We start from the raw sequence: 22732 nt of genomic DNA on the forward strand, positions 1-22732 counted from the left end.
GTCTGCCTGCAGTGTGTGCTGACCTCAGCCGGTGGGGCACCTCGGGCAACAGGACTCTCTGCCTCCTCAAACCAAGCGTCTCCATGCTGGCTGAGCCAGCTTTGGTCCATCCACCCACCCCGACACCCAGCAGGGCCCCCCAACCGCCCCCGACACCCAGCAGGCCCCCCCACCCACCCACCCAGAGGCCACCCACCTACTCACCCACCCAGTGGACCCCCCCTCCCACCCCACCCACCCCCGACACCCAGCAGGCCCCCCCACCCACCCACCCAGAGGCCACCCACCTACTCACCCACCCAGTGGGCCTCCCCTCCCACCCCACCCACCCCCGACACCCAGCAGGCCCCCCCACCCACCCACCCAGAGGCCACCCACCAACTCACCCACCCAGTGGGCCCCCCTCCCACCCCACCCACCCCGACACCCAGCAGGCCCCCCCACCCACCCACCCAGAGGCCACCCACCCACTCACCCACCCAGTGGGCCCCCCTCCCACCCCACCCACCCTGACACCCAGCGGGCCTCGCACCCACCAGCTGCCCACCCACAGTCAGGAGTGCCTACAACCTGTAGTAACAGGTCCAGCAGCACTATGGTTACAGCATCGCCACAGTTACAGTGACAGAGCAGCAACACGTGGGTTTTCATCCCAGAGACGCTTTGCAACTACTAAAAACTTAATTGGAGGTGGGCGTCACTGGCAAGGCCGGCATTTATTGCCCGTCCCTAATTGCCCCTTGAGAAGATGGTGGTGAGCTGCCTTCTTGAACCGCTGCAGTCCGTGTGGTGAAGGTGCTCCCACAGTGCTGTTAGGGAGGGAGTTCCAGGATTGTGTCCCAGCGACGATGAAGGAACGGCCGATATATTTCCAAATCAGGATGGTGTGTGACTTGGAGGGGAACGTGGAGGTGGTGGTGTTCCCATGTGCCTGCTGCCCTTGTCCTTCTAGGTGGTAGAGGTCGTGGGTTTGGGAGGTGCTGCCGAAGAAGCCTTGGCGAGTTGCTGCAGTGCATCTTGTAGATGGTACACACTGCAGCCACGGTGCGCCGGTGGTGGAGGGAGTGAGTGTTGAAGGTGGTGGATGGGTTGCCAATCAAGCGGCTGCTTTGTCCTGGATGGTGTCGAGTTTCTCGAGTGTTGTTGGAGCTGCACTCACCCAGGCAAGTGGGGAGTGTTCCATCACACTCCTGACCTGTGCAATGCGGTATAGCCACAGATCGCAATGCAAATAAATAGTTACGTTCTTCGAATGCCTTAATCCAGGGGCGACTGTAGGATTTGATGATAGGAATCATAGATTTCCATGAAGGTGATGGATTAAATGAGACCATGTAACTGCTTATCTTTGAGATAACTAAACAGCAGGCAGAATATAACCATGTTAACATTCTTTTATCTCCTAGTGCGGGAGTGTGGAATTCACATCACTTTCTGATGATTAGATAATTGCTCAACCACAATTCGAAGAGATATCAGTTTATGAAAACAAAATGTTATCACTCAGCACTCCAGTGACCTGGAGCTTACGTTGCAATTATCTTCAGCTTCACTTTCCGTGTATCTCGCATTCTCTTTTTCCCCTGATGTATCCAGCTTGCTAGGAACCATCAAACCCACGACCTGTCGATTCCACTGGAATGGCAAGTCGGAATCGCGGCGACCAGCAGTGCGTTTACCATATGGGACACGCAGCTTTCACAGAATCATGGAACGATGAGCACGGGGAGCCATTCGGCCCATCGAGCCTGTGCCGGCTCTGCGAAAGAGCGATCCAGTTGCATTCCGCCCTGCCCTTTCCCCGCAGTCCGACACATTTTTCCTCTCCAAGTATTTATCCAATTGCCTTTTCAAAAAGTTGCAATCGAATCTGTTCCCACTGCCCTTTCAGGCAGCGCGTTCCAGATCATCACCGCGTAAAAATATCCTCCATCTCACCCCTCTGGTACTTTTGCCAATTACCTTAAATCGGTGTCCTCTGGTTACCGATTCTCCTGCCACTGGAATAAAAACAGAAAATGCTGGAAGTACTCAGTGGCTCGGGCAGCATCTGTGGAGCGAGAATCAGAGTTAACGTTTCAGCTCGACGACCTTTCTGTGTTCTGACGATAGGTCACCGACCTGAAACGTTAACTCTCTCTCTCTCTCTCCACAGATGCTGCCCGACCTGCTGAGTGTTTCCAGCTCTGCCTGTTTTTATATCAGATTTCCAGCATCCGCAGTGTTTGGCTTTTGTACTTCAGCTTATTGGAAACAGTTTCTTCTTCATTAATATATCAAAACCACTCATGATTCTGAACACCTCTATTAAAATCTCCCCTTATTCTTCTCGGCTCTATCCATGTCTCTCCATGTATGAGTGGTTTGCCGGAAGGTATTCCTCTAACGGAAGCAGCAATCAACCACTTTTTGCTCGATTTAAAAAGCACTCACTTCCCACAACTGCCGTTCTGACAGCCCTGCCCCTACTGCTCTGCTTTGCATTTCACTAAACAGGAACCGGCTCTACTCGTGCAGGAAAGTTGCTGATCGCTGATCATAAGCCCTGTCAGGACATGCCGACAGTGAGGGAGAGTCCCTCGTAACTGGGAATCAGTGAGGCCAGGCACAGACTGGGGACGGATAAAACACTAGGTCCGCTGGGGCCGCCCTGGGGGGGGACCCCGCCCCCGAGGGGCAGCTGTGGGGGGGTCTCCGCCCCCGAGGGGCAGCTGCGTGGAGGGTCTCCGCCCCGGGGGACGGTGAGGAACTTCGCTCCAGGGCTCGGTGCAGACTCGCGGCACCAGCAGCGACTACAAGACCTTTGGGCTGACACTGTGCAGTGCAATCTTCGCAAGGAGGGTCACCTCGCCACAACTCCGTTAAAACACAATCGTTAAGTTAGCAGACAAAGGAGTTTGGAACAAATGCACTGGCCCAGAATTTGCTGCCAAACTCACGGTGCGTTTAATGGCGCTCGACGCTTTCGACATGTAAATCGCCCGGCACCTTGTGGCGAGGGAGAGATTCCCCGCGAGCTATGAATCACCACAAATCGCTGGACGATTTGCGCCTTTAGCCTCGTGAAATGGGCAGCTCGCCCTCAGCCTCCCTCCACAGACGCTGCCGCACCTGCTCAGTTGTTCCGGCATTTTTCTGGTTTTTTTGGTTATCGGACAGCCAATTTGCGCACAGCAAGCTCCCACAAACTAAATTGGCTATTTCCTGACCAGTCCAAATATCCAAACGCGCGCATGGGGTTCACGCCGGCCTGTCCCTTTCAGGAGGCGAGAGCAGGTGTGCCGCTCAGGGCAGGCAGGCAGATGGTTGTCCGGATTCACAGACCCACACTCTGCGGCAACTCAACCGTTCAACCACGGCACAACGGCAGCTACCGTTGTTGCTACAACCAGTGACTCCCACGGGCATGGTCTGTGTCTGAACGAAAATCCGCATAATTGCTGTTTACTTAATTCACCTGTGGCTATGCATTCATATCGCTAACTCCCCGACACAAGGAAGAAAAAAAGACTTGCATTTATATAGCGTCTTTTACGACCATCAGATGTCTCAAAACGCTTTACAGCTAATGAAGTACTTTTGGAGTGTAGTCACTGTTGTAATGTTGGAAACGTGGCAGCCAATTTGCACACAACAAGCTCCCACATACAGCAATGACCCAGATAATCTGTTTTGTTATATTGATTGAGGGATAAATATTGGTCCCAGGACACTGATGATAAAATTCTGCTCTTCTTCGAAATAGTGCCGTGGGAACTTTTACCTCCACCCGAGAGGGCAGACAGGGCCTAGGTTTAACGCCTCATCCAAAAGACGGCAACTCTGACAGTGCAGCGCTCCCTCAGTACTGCCCCTCCGACAGTACAGCGCTCCCTCAGTACTGCCCCTCCGACAGTGCAGCGCTCCCTCAGTACTGCCCCTCCGACAGTGCAGCGCTCCCTCAGTACTGCTCCTCCAACAGTGCAGTGCTCCCTCAGTACTGCCCCTCCAACAGTGCAGCGCTCCCTCAGTACTGCTCCTCCAACAGTGCAGTGCTCCCTCAGTACTGCACTGGGAGTGTCAGCCTAGATTCAAGTCCCTGAAGTGAGACTTGAACCCACAATCTTCTGGCTCAGGGATAAGAGACCTATGCACTGAGCCACAGCTGACACCTCTCTGTATAGAATCCAAACCCCTGGTGAGAACCGAGAGATTCTACCCATCAGGAAAGACTGAATGGGTTGAGGCTCTTTATTCTGGTAAATAGGAGGCCGAGGGTAGACCTGATATACGCCTTTAAAATTTTGATGGGATTCGATAGGATAGGCGTAGAGAACATTACATGGAATCATTTAAATATTTAGAAAGGGAGGGGGAAGCTGTACTCTTTAAGTATTTAAATTGAGGCTAGGTGGAGTTAGAATCACACAGCATGGAAGGAGGCCATTCAGCCCATCGTGCCTGTGCCGGCTCTGTGAAAGAGCGATCTAATTAGTCCCACTCCCCCCTGCTATTCCCTGTAGCTCTGTATTTTTTTTCCTTCCAAGCATTTATCCAATTCCTTTTTGAAAGCCACAATTGAATCTGTTCCCACCGCCCTTTCAGGCAGCGGGTTCCAGATCACAACAACTCGCTGCGTAAACAAAAGATTCCTCATCTCCCCTTCTCGTTCTTTGGTTCATCACTTTAAATCTGTGACCTCTGGTTACTGACCCTCCCAGCCAGTGGAAACAGTCTGTTTATTTACTCTATCAAAACACTTCATGATTTTGAGCACCCCTATTAATTCTCCCCTAAACCTTCTCTGCATCTTCAGTCTCTCCATGTAACTGAGGTCCCTCACCCCCGGAGCCGTTCTGGTAAATCTCCGTGCCCTCTCCAAGGCCGCGACATCCTTCTTATCGTGTGGTGCCCAGAATTAATCCAGCTGAGGTCTAACCAGTGTTTCAGAAAAGTTTAGCATAACGTCCTTGTGTTTGTACTCTACGCCTCTTTTAATAAGGCCCTTGCTGAACAAAAATCTACCAATCTCAGTTTTGAAATTTCAATTGACCCCCGGCCTCAACAACATTTTTGGGGGGGGGTGTTCCAGATTCCCACCACCCTTTGTGTGAAGGCGTGCTTCTTGACATCACCCCTGAACGGCCTGGCTCTAATTTTAAGGTGATGCCCCCTTGTTCTGGATTCCCCCCCCACCAGAGGGAATAGTTTCTGTCTCTCTACCCCATCAAACACTTTCGTTGTCTTCAGCATCTTGACTCATCATCATAGGCAGTCCCTCGGAATCGAGGAAGACTTGCTTCCACTCTAAAAGTGAGTTCTCAGGTGACTGAACAGTCCAATATGGGAATTACAGTCTCTGTCACAGGTGGAACAGACAGTGGTTGAAGGAAAGGGAGGGTGGGACAGGTTTGCCACATGCTCCTTCCGCTGCCTAAACTTGTTTTCTGCATGCTCTCGGCGACGAGACTCAAGGTGCTCAGCGCCCTCCCGGATGCACTTCCTCCACTTAGGGTGATCTTTGGCCAAGAACTCCCAGGTGTCGGTGGGGATGTTGCATTTTATCAAGGAGGCTTTGCGGGTGTCCTTGAAACGTTTCCTCTGCCCACCTGGGGCTTGCCGTGTAAGAGTTCCGAGTAGAGGGCTTGCTTTGGGAGTCCTCGACTAAATGACCCCGAATCTTCTGCATTTACAGGAACACACGGCAATGTGTTGAAAGCATTGCAGCTCCATAGTCATCAATGGCCCAAAACAAGCCAAGCCATGCGTTGCAGATTCGAATAAAGTCTTGGCTTTCAACTAACCCATAATGATGCTTCAAGGCAGAGCGGTGTTGCTGGGCAACCCAGCCCCACAGATCCAGATAAACTGCCTTGCGATTGGCACTGGGTCAATTCTTCAAATGAAAAGCGAGAATGACTCCAGTGTTGCCAATGTCAAAATAAACCCACTGCCAAGACAACACCTTCTAATGCGGTTATCAGTGAACCACAAAGTTAATTTGTTCACTTGGAAAAACATTCATTAACAATGTTTGATTTTGGTTTGTCTTGTGCTTCAGGACTAAAGTTATAACAAACAGTGACGTAGAATCTCACAGTACAGGAGGAGGCCATTCGGCCCATTGTGCCTGTGGAAGTGCTGTCCGATTAATCCCACTGCCCCTGCCCGCCACCCCGCTCACACTATGGAGGACAGGTTGCAGGTTTTAAGACACACAGGGGAATTGGGAAGTGAACCCGATGGGATGTCAGTCAGATCTCAACAGTGGCACTAATAACGTCTTGCAAACAAACCACGCAAGTGCAGCCTAGTGCTGGTTTAACTGGAACACAAATTAGAGGGAGTTATGCTGCAGTTGCATTTTAAAAAAAAACGCATGTAGAGTAACTGGGTTCAATTCTGGCCCCGCACCTCAGGGAGGATATATCGGCCTGGGAGGGAGAGCAGCAGATTCACCATGTTATGTATGTAAACACTACCAATATGTAAAACTGCTGGGTGTGTCTTATCCCCCAATCAGCAATCAGGTCATGTGATCATAGAGACCCAATTAGAGCATTTCTCTAGTGCAAATAACTATATCTCCGACACAAACTCTCTGACAACTGTCTGAGGCCAAACCAGACATTCACAACCGTGGTGGTAATTCTTACCCCGAGGTGAGCTTCCGACCACTTCACTGGGTCCACATATTTTATCTCCGTATCGCCCGACTGCGTCCCTCCCTCAGCTCATCTGCTGCTGGAGCCCTCACCCATGCCTTTGTTACTTCTAGACTTGACTATTCCAATACTCTCCTGGCCAGCCTCCCATCTTCCACTCCCCATAAACTTGAGTTCATCCAAATCTCTCTTGTCCATATCCTAATTCGCATCAAGTCTGGACCTGCATGTTTCATGTTCAGCCATGAACTCATTGAATGGCGGTGTAGGCTAGAAGGGCTGAATGGCCTGCTCCTGCACCTATTTTCTATGTTTTTCTATGTTTCTAAGACTTGCCACAAGGGGGAGCACACCCTGGGCAAGCAGGTATAAAAGGCAGTCTACCATGCTGTCTCCTCACTCTGGAGTTACATTAAAGAGACCAAGGTCACAACAGTTTGAGCTTAAGATGTACAATCGTGTGGAGTTATTCTAAATGCAACACAACGGATGATAAAAGGGTTAAATTATGAGGACAGTTTGCACAGACTGGGCTTGTATTCCCTCGAGTGTAGATTAAGGGGTGATCTAGTCAAGATGTTTAAGATGATTACAGGATTCGATAGGGTAGAGAGAGAGAGAGAGAGAGAGAGACTATTCCCTCTCGTGGGGGGAGTCCAGAACAAGGGACAGAACCTTAAAATTAGAGCCAGGCCGTTCAGGGGTGATGGCAGGAAGCACTGGGTGTGGTCACACCGAATTCTCCTGACTGTATGTTACGGAGAGCGGTGTACTGTGGGAGTACCGAGCGTGGGCAGCCGACAGCTCTTCCCTGACTCATAGATGGTTCAATTAATCCAGCACTATCGAGAACTAAAAATCACACTGGAACCCCAAGATTTGCGAGAGATAGAAACCAGCCTGAAGGGTAAATAGAAGCTTGTACGTTTACAAGAAAAAGACTTGCATTTTCTACAGTTGCTTTCATGACCTCTTGACCTTCCCAGCACTTTACCAATGAAGTGCTTTATGAAATGTGGTCACTGTTGTAATGTAGGAAGTACGACGGCCAATTAGCGCACAGCAAGCTCCCACAAACAGCAACGTGATAATGACCAGATCATCTGTTTTTAGTGATGTTGATTGAGGGATAACTATTGAGCCAGGACACCGGGGAGAACTCCCCTGCTTTTCTTTAAAATAGTGACATGAGATCTATGATGTCCACCTGAGAGAGCAGACGGGGCCTCGGTTAAACAAGTCATCTGAAAGACGGCACCTCCGACAGTGCAGCGCTCCCTCATTACTGCCGCTCCGACAGTGCAGCCTTCAATACTGCCCCTCCGACAGTGCAGCCTTCAATACTGTCCCTCTGACAATGCGGCGCTCCCTCAGTACTGCCCCCCCGACAGTGCGGCGCTCCCTCAGTACTGCCCCTCTGACAGTGCGGCACTTCCTCAGTACTGCCCCTCCGACAGTGCAGCACTCCCTCAGTACTGCCCGTCCGACAGTGCAGTGCTCCCTCAGTACTGCCCCTCCGACAGTGCGGCGCTGCCTCAGTACTGCCCCTCCGACAGTGCAGCACTCCCTCAGTACTGCCCCTCCGACAGTGCAGCACTCCCTCAGTACTGCCCCTCCGACAGTGCAACACTTCCTCAGTACTGTCCCTCCGACAGTGCGGCGCTCCCTCAGTACTGCCCCTCCGAGAGTGCGGCGCTCCCTCAGTACTGCCCCTCCGAGAGTGCGGCGCTCCCTCAGTACTGCCCCTCCGAGAGTGCGGCGCTCCCTCAGTACTGCCCCTCCGACAGTGCGGCGCTCCCTCAGTACTGCCCCTCCGACAGTGCAGCACTCCCTCAGCACTGCACTGGGAGTGTCAGCCTAGATTTTGTGCTCTAGTCTCCGGAGTGGGACTTGAACCCTGTGATTGAAGGGCGAGTGCTTGACTCACTGAGCCATGGCTAAGACGGTTATGACAACTTTGTAGGTCTTGCTTTCCACAGCTATGTAAACTGTGTCCGAGAATCAGAAGCAGCTCACCTCATGCAGCCAGTGGTGTTGTAGAAGATGTCGGGATCCACATCTAAGTGCTTGACATCGCCATCAGGCCAGCCGGCGAACGGAATGATGATTGATGTGGTCAAGGGATTGAGAGCACTCTCGATCAGATCAGCTTTCAGATGCTCATTGGACGACAGGTTCCACAGTAATCCTGACATGTGCACAAAGGAAGAGTGAAACATCAGTCAGACGCAGACAGCCTTTCACTCTGAACAACGGACCTGCATTAACTGCTTAAACTTTCCTCACTGGAACTGTCCAGCTTCACAACAACTTAAATTCTATTTTACCAGAAGGCACAGTGGTGTGACCAGATAATCAAATCTTCAACTGCAAGAAAGGATATCGAGGCACTGGAGCAGGTGCAAAAAAGATTTACAAGGAGGATACCTGAACTGAGTATCAGAAAAGATTGAACAGGCCGGGGCTCTTTTCTCTAGAAAAGAGTAAGCTGAGGGGTGAACTGGTAGAGGTCTTTAAGATGATGAAAGGGTTTGAGAGGGTAGACGTAGGGAAGATGTTTCTACTTGTGGGAGGCCAGAACCATAGAGCATAAATATGATAGTCACTAATAAATCCAATGGGGAATTCAGGAGAAACTTCTTAACCCCGAGAGTGGGGAGAATGTGGAACTCGCTATCACCGGGAGTGGTTGAGGCGAATAGTATCGATGCATTTAAGGGGAAGCTGGATAAACACATGAGGGAAAAGGAATAGAAGGATATGGTGATGGGGTGAGATGAAGAGGGGTGGGAGGAGGCTGGTGTGGAGCGTAGACGCCGGAATCGACCAGTTGGGCCGAATGGCCTGTTTCTGTGCTGTAAATTCTCTGCTTCCAGATGATTATGTACATAAAACAGGATGCGAGGGATTCGGAGAATTTATCTCTGCAGAGGCTCGAACGCTTTGCACAAAGCAATAGGTGAGGCAGAGACCATTGCATCTTTTGGGGGGGGAAAGTGGATTAATATTTGAAGCAAGGAAGATACAGGGCTCTGGGGAGATCGCAGTGAAAGGGAACTAGTGTTAGATTGTTCTCGCAAAGAGCATGCACAGATAAATGGGCCGATTGGCCTCCTTCTGTGCTGTAAAATATAGTTCCATGGCTGTTCTTAAAAGCAAGCAGTGACAGTGACACAAGTCAGCAACCCCAATAACCATTTCATTTCCCGCTCTCTCTCAGGTCTCCACCGAACCTTCGCAGCTATTTTTTCCACCCTCCGTAAACTTGAGCTCATCCAAAACTCTGCTGCCCCGTGTCCCAACTTGCACCTAGTCCCGCTCACCCATCACCCCCCGTGCTCGCTGACCTACATTGGCTCCCGGTACAGCAACGCTTTGATTTTAAAATTCTCATCCTTGTTTTCAAATCCCTCCATGGCCCTCGCTCCCTCTCCATCTCTGTAATCTCCTCCAGCCCCACAACCCCTCTGCGATCTCTGCACTCCTCCAGTTCTGCCCTCTTGAGCATCCCTGACTCCCTTCACTCCAACATTGATGGCCGTGCCTTCAGCTGCCGGGGCTCCAAGCTCTGGAACTCCCTCCCTAAACCTCTCCACCTCTCTCTCCCCCTAAACCTCGCCACCTCTCTCTCTTCCCTTATGATGCTCCTTAAAGCCTACCTCTTTGACCAAACTTTTGGTCGCCTGTCCCAATATCTTTATGTGGATCGGAAATATTGTTTGATAACATTCCTGTGAAGCGCCTTCGGATGTTTTACTGAACTCTACTCGGAACTCCTTCACGGCAAGCAAGCCCCAGGTGGGCAGAGTAAACGTTTCAAGGACACCCTCAAAGCCTCCCTGATAAAGTGCAACATCCCCCACCGACACCTGGGAGTCCCTGGCCAAAGACCGCCCTAAATGGAGGAAAAGCATCTGGGAGGGCGCTGAACACCTCGAGTCTCGTCGCCGAGAGCAAGCAGAAAACAAGCGCAGGCAGCGGAGGGAGCGTGTGGCAAACCAGTCCCACCCACCTTTTCCCTCAACGGCTGTCTGTCCCACCTGTGACAGTCTGTAATTCCCGTATTGGACTGTTCAGTCACCTGAGAACTCACTTTTAGAGCGGAAGCCAGTCTTCCTCGATTTCGAGGGACTGCCCATGATGATGTTAAAAGATGCTATATAAATGCAAGGTTTTGTGTTGTACATCCAACTTCCTCCTCCCTTCCCCCTGGGTGGGAGAATCCATAAGACCCCCATTCATAGAAACATAGAAACAAAGAAAATAGGTACAGGAGTAGGCCATTTGGCCCTTCGAGCCTGCACCACCATTCAATAAGATCATGGCTGATCATTCACCTCAGTACCCCTTTCCTGCTTTCTCTCCATACCCCTTGATCCCTTTAGCCATAAGGGCCATATCCAACTCCCTCTTGAATATATCTAACGAACTGGCATCAACAACTCTCTGCGTTAGGGAATTCCACAGGTTAACAACTCTGAGTGAAGAAGTTTCTCCTCATCTCGGTCCTAAATGGCTTACACCTTATCCTTAGCCTGTGACCCCTGGTTCTGGACTTCCCCAACATCAGGAAAATTTTTCCTGCATCTAATGTGTCCAATCCCATCAGAATTTTATATGTTTCTATGAGATCCCCTCTCATTCTTCGAAACTCTAGTGAATACAGGCCCAGTCTATCCAGTCTCTCCTCATATGTCAGTCCTGTCATCCTGGGAATCAGTCTGGTGAACCTTTACTGCACTCCCTCAATAGCAAGAATGTCCTTCTTCAGAGTAGGGGTTCCAAAACTGAACACAATATTCCAGATGAGGCCTCACCAAGGCCCGGTACAGCTGCAGCAAGACCTCCCTGCTCCTATACTCAAATCCCCTAGCTATCAAGGCCAACATGCCATTGCCTTCTTCACCACCTGCTGCACCTGCATGCCAACCTTCAATGACTGATGTACCATGACACCATGATGTACCAGGTCTCGTTGCACCTCCCCTTTTCCTAATCTGCCACCATTCAGATAATATTCTACCTTCATGTTTTTACACCAAAGTGGATAACCTCATATTTAGCCATATTATACTGCATTTGCCATGCATTTGCCCACTCACCTAACCTACCCAAGTAACCCTGCAGCCTCTTAGCATCCTCCTCACAGCTCACACTGCCACCCAGCTTAGTATCATCTGCAAACTTGGAGATATTACTCTCAATTCCTTCATCTAAATCATTGATGTATATTGTAAATAGCTGGGGTCCCAGCACTGAGCCTTGCGACACCCCACTAGTCACTGCCTGCCATTCTGAAAAGGGCCCGTTTATCCCGACTCTCTGCTTCCTGTCTGCCAACCAGTTCTCTATCCACGTCAGTACATTACCCCCAGTGCCATGGGTTTTAATTTTGCACACCAATCTCTTGTGTGGGACCTTGTCAAAAGCCTTTTGAAAATCCAAATACACCACATCCATGGGTTCTCCCTTGTCCACTCTGTTAGTTACATCCTCAAAAAATTCCAGAAGATTTGTCAAGCATGATTTCCCTTTCATAAATCCACGCTGACTTGGACCGATCCCGTCACTGCTTTCCAAATGCGCTGCTATTTCATCCTTCGTGATTGATTCCAACATTTTCCCCACTACTGATGTCAGGCTAACCGGTCTATAATTACCCATTTTCTCTTTCCCCCCTTTCTTAAAAAGTGGTGTTACATTAGCTACCCTTCAGTCCATAGGAACTGATCCAGAGTCGATAGACTGTTGGAAGATGGCCACCAATGCATCCACTATTTCTAGGGCCACTTCCTTAAGTACTCTGAGATGCAGACTATCAGGCCCCAGGGATTTATCGGCCTTCAATCCCATCAATTTCCCTAACACAATTTCCTGACTGATAAGGATTTCCTTCAGTTCCTCCTTCTCGCTAGACCCGCCGTCCCCTAGTATTTCCGGAACGTTATTTGTGTCTTCCTGCGTGAAGACAGAACCAAAGTATTTGTTCAATTGGTCTGCCATTTCTTTGTTCCCCATTATAAATTCACCTGATTCTGACAGCAAGGGACCCACATTTGTCTTCACTAATCTTTTTCTCTTCACATATCTATAGAAGCTTTTGCAGTCAGTTTTTATATTCCCAGCAAGCTTCCTCCCATACTCTATTTCCCCCCTCCTAATTAAACCCTTTGTCCTCCTCTGCTGAATTCTAAATTTCTCCCAGTCCTCGGGTTTGCTGCTTTTTCTGACCAATTTATATGCCTCTTCCTTGGATTTAACACTATCCTTAATTTCCCTTGTTAGCCACGGTTGAGCCACCTTCCCCGTTTTATTTTTACTCCAGACAGGGATGTACAATTGTTGAAGTTCATCCATGTGATCTTTAAATGTTTGCCATTGTCAACCCTTTAAGTATCATTCGCCAGTCTATTCTAGCCAATTCACGTCTCATACCATCAAAGTTATCTTTCCCCAAGTTCAGGACACTAGTCTCTGAATTAACTGTGTCACTCTCCATCTTAATAAAGAATTCTACCATAGTTGGGCCTTGCACAATTAGATTGTTAATTAGTCCTTTCTCATTACACATCACCCAGTCTAGGATGGCCAGCCCTCTAGTTGGTTCCTCGACATATTGGTTTAGAAAACCATCCCTATATACACTCCAGGAAATCCTCCTATACAGTACTGCTACCAGTTTGGTTAGCCCAATCAATATGTAGATTAAAGTCACGCATGATAACTGCTGTACCTTTATTGCACGCATCCCTAATTTCTTGTTTGATGCTGTCCCCAACCTCACTACTACTGTTTGGTGGTCTGTACACAACTCCCACTAGCGTTTTCTGCCCGTTGGTATTCCGCAGCTCTACCCATACAGATTCCACATCATCCAGGCTAATGTCCTTCCTTACCATTGCGTTAATTTCTTCTCTAACCAGTAACGCTACTCCACCTCCTTTTTCTTTCTGTCTATCCTTCCTGAATGTTGAATACCCCTGGATGTTGAGTTCCCAGCCTTGGTCACCCTGGAGCCATGTCTCTGTAATCCCAATTGTATTGTATTCGTTAATAGCTGCCTGCGCAATTAATTCGTCCGCCTTATTACGAATACTCCTCGCATTGAAGCACAGAGCCTTCAGGCTGGGAACAATGAGTACTATTTTCTGATTGGCACTGTTTAAATGATTAATGTGCCCATCATAAATTATTCATTTGGTCATCTTTAAATGTTAATTTTGACAGTAAAAATACAGAGAAGGATTTAGAAGATGCCATTTGACAGTCAATGACTATATCCCATAGAGAAAATCAACAAAGGTCCAAATATTCCCAACGTAGTCTACGATTGATGAGAAAAAAGACTTGCATTTCTATAGCTCCGTTCACCACCTCAGGACGCCCCAAAGCGCTTTACAACCAACAAAGTACTTTTGAAGTGTAGTCACCGTTGTAATGTAGGAAACACAGCAGCCAATTTGTGCACAGCAAGGTCCCACAAATTTACAGCACAGAAGGAGGCCATTCGACCCAGTGTGTCTGTGCCCGCCGAAAAACAGCTATCCAAACTAATTGCACTTTGTATAGGTGCAGTAGCTTGGTTGTGTAGGTTACAATACTTCAAGTGCATATCCAAGTATTAAATGTACTTGCAATGTGTTAAATGACCAAATGATCTGTTTTAGTGATGTTGATTGAGCGATAAATATTGGCTACGAGAACTCCCCTGCTCTCAAAATACTGCCATGGGATCTTTTACATTCACTCGAGAGACCACTCGATTTAATGTCTCATCCAAAAGACGGCCCTCCAACAGTGCAGCACTCCCTCAGTACTGACCCTCCGACAGGGCAGCACTCCCTCAGTACTGCCCCTCCGACAGGGCAGCACTCCCTCAGTACTGACCCTCCGACAGGGCAGCGCATCCTCAGTACTGCCCCTCCGACAGTGCGGCACTCCCTCAGTGCTGCCCCTCCGACAGTGCAGCACATCCTCAGTACTGCCCCTCTGACAGGGCAGCACTCCCTCAGTACTGCCCCTCTGACAGGGCAGCACTCCCTCAGTACTGCCCCTCCGACAGTGCGGCGTTCCCTCAGTACTGCTCCTCCGACAGTGCGCCGCTCCCTCAGTACTGCCCCTCCGACAGGGCAGCACTCCCTCAGTACTGCCCCTCTGACAGTGCAGCGCTCCCTCAGTACTGCCCCTCCGACAGTGCAGCGCTCCCTCAGTACTGCCCCTCTGACAGTGCAGCGCTCCCTCAGTACTGCCCCTCTGACAGTGCAGCGCTCCCTCAGCCTGTATTATGGGCTCAAGTTCCTGGAGTGGGACGATGAACCTACAACCTTCTGTCTCAGAGCTGAGCCATTAACCAGAGCTGGATTCCCCCCTGGTGGTCACTGTTTATTTCGGTGGTCCGTGAGATCCCCTGTTCTGACCAGCCTATACTAACCGTACGCAGAGAGTACAGGGGCTCCCGATACAGGGGGACCCCACCCCCATCATTACATCGATGGCAGGTTGAGGCTCCGTTCCCCCCCACCAGGTCATCGCGGGTAGCTTCATGCAAGGCATGGACTCAGCCTGTACAGCCCCTTGCCTAACCTTTGAACGTTACGATCGATTCACGCCCAAGTCACGGTGGGAGTGTGTCGCAATGGCCACAGAATTTTGAAATTTGGGGTTTTATATTTAAGTTTGGCAGTGGGGGCAAAATGGGTAGGAATGTATCAGCCGCTTGTTATCCACCACCTTCAACACTCACTCCCTCCACCACCGGCGCACCGTGGCTGCAGTGTGCACCATCTACAAGATGCACTGCAGCAACTCGCCAAGGCTTCTTCGGCAGCACCTCCCAAACCCACGACCTCTACCACCTAGAAGGACAAGGGCAGCAGGCGCATGGGAACACCACCACCTCCACGTTCTCCTCCGAGTCAGACATCATCTTAACTTGGAAATATATCGGCCGTTCCTTCATCGTCGCTGGGTCACAATCCTGGAACTCCCTCCCTAACAGCACTGTGAGAGCACCTTCGCCACACGGACTGCAGCGGTTCAAGAAGGCGGCTCACCACCACCTTCTCAAGGGCAGTTAGGGATAGGCAATAAATGCCGGCCTTGCCAGCGACGCCACATCCCAAGAATGAATTAAAATAAATATACACCCTGAATCAGGCAAGAGGAAATCGGGTGGTGTGTATAAAGGAGGGATGCCAGGCCTCACTGCTCTACCCCCTCCTCCCTGATGTTAGGTTTAAGCCCCCTTAACGTTGAAAGTTGGAAAATGTTGTTCAGAAAGCGAGAGTAAATGCTGATGAACAGACCGGTGATCTGTTTCTTTGTATCGATGTCGCTGGATTGCCCGAGGAGCTGCACCAGTTTCTGGAGTCCGTTGTGCTCCTTCACTTCAAGCTTGCTATCATTCTCCTCAAACACGCCGTTCCGGATTGCCCCACAGGCCGCCCTTTGAACCTCGACATCCTCGTTGCTCAGCAGAGCGATGAGTTTCTCAATTCCATCCAAAGCGTAAAGCTGTGTAAAGTAGGCAATTTTGAAACACTCAGCAGTGGGTCACAGTACATGGTAGACAACACACAACACGCATTCATATAGCGCCTATAACGTAGGGAAAAGTCCCAAGGCGCTTCACAGGAGTGCAACCAGATAAAATTTGATACTGAGCCACAAAAGGGGACATTAGGACAGGTGACCAAAAAGCTTGGTCAGTGAGACAACTTTTAAGGAGCATTTTAAAGGAGGGACAGAGGCAGAGAGGTTTAGGGAGGGAATTCCAGAGCTTGGGGCCCTGGCTGCATGGGGAAACGTCTCTTTAAATATCTCTCCTCCTTAAAAATTTCCTCTTTGACCAGGCTTTCAGTCACCTGCCCCAATCTCATCTTCTGTGACTCGGTGTCAATTTCTGTCTGATTACGTTCCAGCAAAGTATTTTGGGACATTTTATTACGCAACCAGCGCTACATAAATTCTCAGGAAGGCAAATTCCATGTTGGCCTTTATTGCAAGGGAGTTGGAGTACAAGACTAAGGAAGTTTTGCTGCAACTGTACAGGGCCTTGGTGAGACCATACCTGGAGTACTGTACACAGTTTGAGGAAGGATATAGTTGCCTTAGAGGCGGTGCAACAAAGGTTCACTGCATTGATCCCTGGGATGAGAGGGTTGTCCTACGAGGAGAGACTGAATAGATTGGGCCTATACTCTCTGGTATTTAGATGAATCAGAGGTGATCTCATTGAAACATAAGATTCTGAAGGGGATTGACAGGGTAGCTGCAGGGAGGATGTTTCCTCTGGCTGGGGAGTCCAGAACCAGGGGGCACAGTCTCGGGATAAAGGGTCGGCCATTTAGGACCAAGATGAGGAGACACTTCTTGACTCAGAGGGCTGTGAATCTTTGGAATTCTCTACCCCAGAGGTCTGTGGATGCTCAGTTGTTGAGTATATTCAAAGCGGAGACAGATAGATTTTTGGACTCTAGGGGAATCAAGCGATATGGAGATTGGGCGGGAAAGTGGAGTTGAGGTGGAAGATCAGCCATGATCTTATTGAATGGCAGAGCAGGCTCGAGGGGCCCAATGGCCGACTCTTGCTCCCAATTCTTATGTTCATTAGTTCAGTCCTTTTGAACGCCATGAAACTCTACCCATTACTTTAAAAGATGAACTCTGACTTACTTCTTTCTTTGCGTCAGGTCTGTGGAAGCATTCGTGTTGGATGAAATTCGCCCCGTACACCGCGTAGTCGATGTTGTCATGTGACAGGGCGGCAACTGCAGTTTCCATTGTCCACTCGACATCTACTTCCCCATAGATACTAAAACACAACACATGCACCGAATCAGAACAATCCCATAGACACTGACACAACACATGCACCGAATCAGAACATCCCCATCGACACTGACACACAACACAGGCACCAACATCAGAACATCCCCACAGACACTGACACAACACATGCACCGAATCAGAACATCCCCATCGACACTGACATACAACACAGGCACCAACATCAGAACATCCCCATAGACACTGACATACAGCACATGCACCGAATCAGAACATTCCCATAGACACTGACACAACACATGCACCGAATCAGAACATCCCCATCGACACTGACACAACACAGGCACCGAATCAGAACATCCCCATAGACACTGACACAACACATGCACCGAATCAGAACATCCCCATAGACACTGACACAACACATGCACCGAATCAGAACATCCCCATAGACACTGACACAACACATGCACCGAATCAGAACATCCCCATAGACACTGACACACAACACATGCACCGAATCAGAACATCCCCATAGACACTGACACACAACACAGGCACCGAATCAGAACATCCCCATAGACACTGACATACAGCACATGCACCGAATCAGAACATCCCCATAGACACTGACACAACACATGCACCGAATCAGAACATCCCCATAGACACTGACACAACACATGCACCGAATCAGAACATCCCCATAGACACTGACACACAACACATGCACCGAATCAGAACATCCCCATAGACACTGACACACAACACAGGCACCGAATCAGAACATCCCCATAGACACTGACATACAGCACATGCACCGAATCAGAACATCCCCATAGACACTGACATACAACACAGGCACCGAATCAGAACATTCCCATAGACACTGACATACAGCACATGCACCGAATCAGAACATCCCCATAGACACTGACATACAACACAGGCACCGAATCAGAACATTCCCATAGACACTGACATACAACACATGCACCGAATCAGAACATCCCCATAGACACTGACACAACACATGCACCGAATCAGAACATCCCCATAGACACTGACACAACACATGCACCGAATCAGAACATCCCCATAGACACTGACACAACACATGCACCGAATCAGAACATCCCCATAGACACTGACATACAACACATGCACCGAATCAGAACATCCCCATAGACACTGACACACAACACAGGCACCGAATCAGAACATCCCCATAGACACTGACATACAACACAGGCACCGAATCAGCACATTCCCATAGACACTGACATACAGCACATGCACCGAATCAGAACATCCCCATAGACACTGACATACAACACATGCACCGAATCAGAACATCCCCATAGACACTGACATACAGCACATGCACCAAATCAGCACATTCCCATAGACACTGACACAACACAGGCACCGAATCAGCACATTCCCATAGACACTGACACAACACATGCACCGAATCACAACATCCCCATAGACACTGACATACAACACATGCACCGAATCAGAACATCCCCATAGACACTGACACAACACATGCAACGAATCAGCACATCCCCATAGACACTGACACACAACACAGGCACCGAATCAGCACATCCCCATAGACACTGACACACAACACAGGCACCGAATCAGCACATCCCCATAGACACTGACACAACACATGCACCGAATCAGCACATCCCCATAGACACTGACACAACACATGCACCGAATCAGCACATCCCCATAGACACTGACACAACACATGCACCGAATCAGCACATCCCCATAGACACTGACACAACACATGCACCGAATCAGAACATCCCCATAGACACTGACACAACACAGGCACCGAATCAGAACATTCCCATAGACACTGACACAACACATGCACCGAATCAGCACATCCCCATCGACACTGACATACAACACAGGCACCGAATCAGAACATTCCCATAGACACTGACACAACACATGCACCGAATCAGCACATCCCCATAGACACTGACACACAACACATGCACCGAATCAGCACATCCCCATCGACACTGACATACAACACATGCACCGAATCAGAACATCCCCATTGACACTGACATACAACACAGGCACCGAATCAGCACATTCCCATAGACACTGACACAACACATGCACCGAATCAGCACATCCCCATAGACACTGACACAACACAGGCACCGAATCAGAACATCCCCATAGACACTGACATACAACACAGGCACCGAATCAGAACATTCCCATAGACACTGACACAACACAGGCACCGAATCAGCACATCCCCATAGACACTGACACACAACACAGGCACCGAATCAGAACATTCCCATAGACACTGACACACAACACATGCACCGAATCAGAACATTCCCATAGACACTGACATACAACACAGGCACCGAATCAGAACATTCCCATAGACACTGACACACAACACAGGCACCGAATCAGCACATCCCCATAGACACAGACACACAACACATGCACCAACATCAGAACATCCCCATAGACACTGACATACAACACATGCACCAAATCAAAACATTCCCATAGACACTGACACACAACACATGCACCGAATCAGAACATTCCCATAGGCACTGACACACAACACATGCACCGAATCAGCACAGCCCCATAGACACTGACATACAACACATGCACCGAATCAGAACATCCCCATAGACACTGACACAACACAGGCACCGAATCACAACATCCCCATAGACACTGACACACAACACATGCACCGAATCAGCACATTCCCATAGACACTGACATACAACATAGGCACCGAATCAGAACATCCCCATAGACACTGACATACAACACATGCACCGAATCAGAACATTCCCATAGACACTGACATACAACACATGCACCGAATCAGCACATCCCCATAGACACTGACATACAACATAGGTACCGAATCAGAACATCCCCATAGACACTGACATACAACACATGCACTGAATCAGAACATCCCCATAGACACTGAAACAACACATGCACCGAATCAGAACATTCCCATAGACACTGACATACAACATAGGTACCGAATCAGAACATCCCCATAGACACTGACATACAACACATGCACTGAATCAGAACATCCCCATAGACACTGAAACAACACATGCACCAAATCAGAACATTCCCATAGACACTGACATACAACATAGGTACCGAATCAGAACATCCCCATAGACACTGACATACAACACATGCACCGAATCAGAACATCCCCATAGACACTGACATACAACACATGCACTGAATCAGAACATCCCCATAGACACTGACACAACACAGGCACCGAATCAGAACATCCCCATAGACACTGACACACAACACATGCACCGAATCAGCAAATCCCCATAGACACTGACATACAACACAGGCACCGAATCAAAACATTCCCATAGACACTGACACAACACAGGCACCGAATCAGAACATCCCCATAGACACTGACATACAACACAGGCACCGAATCAGAACATCCCCATAGACACTGACATACAACACAGGCACCGAATCAGAACATTCCCATAGACACTGACATACAACATAGGCACCGAATCAGAACATCCCCAGACACTGAAACAACACATGCACCAAATCAGAACATCCCCATCGACAATGACATACAACACAGGCACCGAATCAGAACATCCCCATAGACACTGACACACAACACATGCACCGAATCAGCACATCCCCATAGACACTGACATACAACACAGGCACCGAATCAGAACATTCCCATAGACACTGACACAACACATGCACCGAATCAGAACATCCCCATAGACACTGACACAACACAGGCACCGAATCAGAACATCCCCATAGACACTGACACACAACACATGCACCGAATCAGCACATTCCCATAGACATTGACACACAACACATGCACCGAATCAGCACATCCCCATAGACACTGACATACAACACAGGCACCGAATCAGCACATCCCCATAGACATTGACACACAACACATGCACCGAATCAGCACATCCCCATAGACACTGACATACAACACAGGCACCGAATCAGCACATCCCCATAGACACTGACACACAACACAGGCACCGAATCAGCACATCCCCATAGACACTGACATACAACACATGCACCGAATCAGAACATCCCCATAGACACAGGCACAACACAGGCACCGAATCAGAACATCCCATAGACACTGACACAACACAGGCACCAACATCAGAACATCCCCATAGACACTGACATACAACACATGCACCGAATCAGAACATCCCACAGACACTGACACAACACAGGCACCGAATCAGCACATTCCCATAGACACTGACATACAACACTTGCACCAAATCAGAACATTCCCATAGACACTGACACACAACACAGGCACCGAATCAGAACATCCCCATAGACACTGACACACAACACATGCACCGAATCAGCACATTCCCATAGACACTGACACAACACATGCACCGAATCAGCACATCCCCATAGACACTGACATACAACACATGCACCGAATCAGCACATTCCCATAGACACTGACATACAACACAGGCACCGAATCAGCACATCCCCATAGACACTGACACAACACAGGCACCGAATCAGCACATCCTCATAGACACTGACATACAACACATGCACCGAATCAGAACATCCCCATAGACACAGACACAACACAGGCACCGAATCAGAACATCCCATAGACACTGACACAACACAGGCACCAACATCAGAACATCCCCATAGACACTGACATACAACACATGCACCAAATCAGAACATTCCCATAGACACTGACACACAACACAGGCACCGAATCAGAACATTCCCATAGACACTGACACAACACAGGCACCGAATCAGAACATCCCCATAGACACTGACACAACACATGCACTGAATCAGAACATCCCCATAGACACTGAAACAACACATGCACCAAATCAGAACATCCCCATAGACACTGACACAACACAGGCACCAAATCAGAACATTCCCATAGACACTGACACAACACATGCACTGAATCAGAACATCCCCATCGACACTGACACACAACACATGCACCGAATCAGAACATCCCCATAGACACTGACATACAACACATGCACTGAATCAGAACATTCCCATAGACACTGACACAACACAGGCACCGAATCAGCACATCCCCATAGACACTGACACACAACACATGCACCGAATCAGCACATCCCCATAGACACTGACATACAACACATGCACTGAATCAGAACATTCCCATAGAC

The 22732-nt window shown here is 49.2% G+C and overlaps 1 protein-coding gene across 2 annotated transcripts in view; it reads right to left on the minus strand.

Moving 5' to 3' along the window:
• The window catches only part of LOC139280605 (plakophilin-2-like), an 87284-nt gene that overhangs the window by 17750 nt on the left and 46802 nt on the right, over positions 1-22732 (minus strand). For both annotated transcript variants that reach the window (XM_070900154.1, XM_070900153.1), the window contains exons 4-6: positions 17319-17457; positions 15950-16157; positions 8661-8832 (exon numbers count right to left, since the gene is read on the minus strand). In XM_070900154.1, the coding sequence (XP_070756255.1) occupies positions 8661-8832; positions 15950-16157; positions 17319-17457 (519 nt within the window). The remainder of the gene's footprint in view (positions 1-8660; positions 8833-15949; positions 16158-17318; positions 17458-22732) is intronic.

Source organism: Pristiophorus japonicus, chromosome 15, assembly GCF_044704955.1.
Source record: "Pristiophorus japonicus isolate sPriJap1 chromosome 15, sPriJap1.hap1, whole genome shotgun sequence".
NCBI classification, from domain to species: domain Eukaryota; kingdom Metazoa; phylum Chordata; class Chondrichthyes; family Pristiophoridae; genus Pristiophorus; species Pristiophorus japonicus.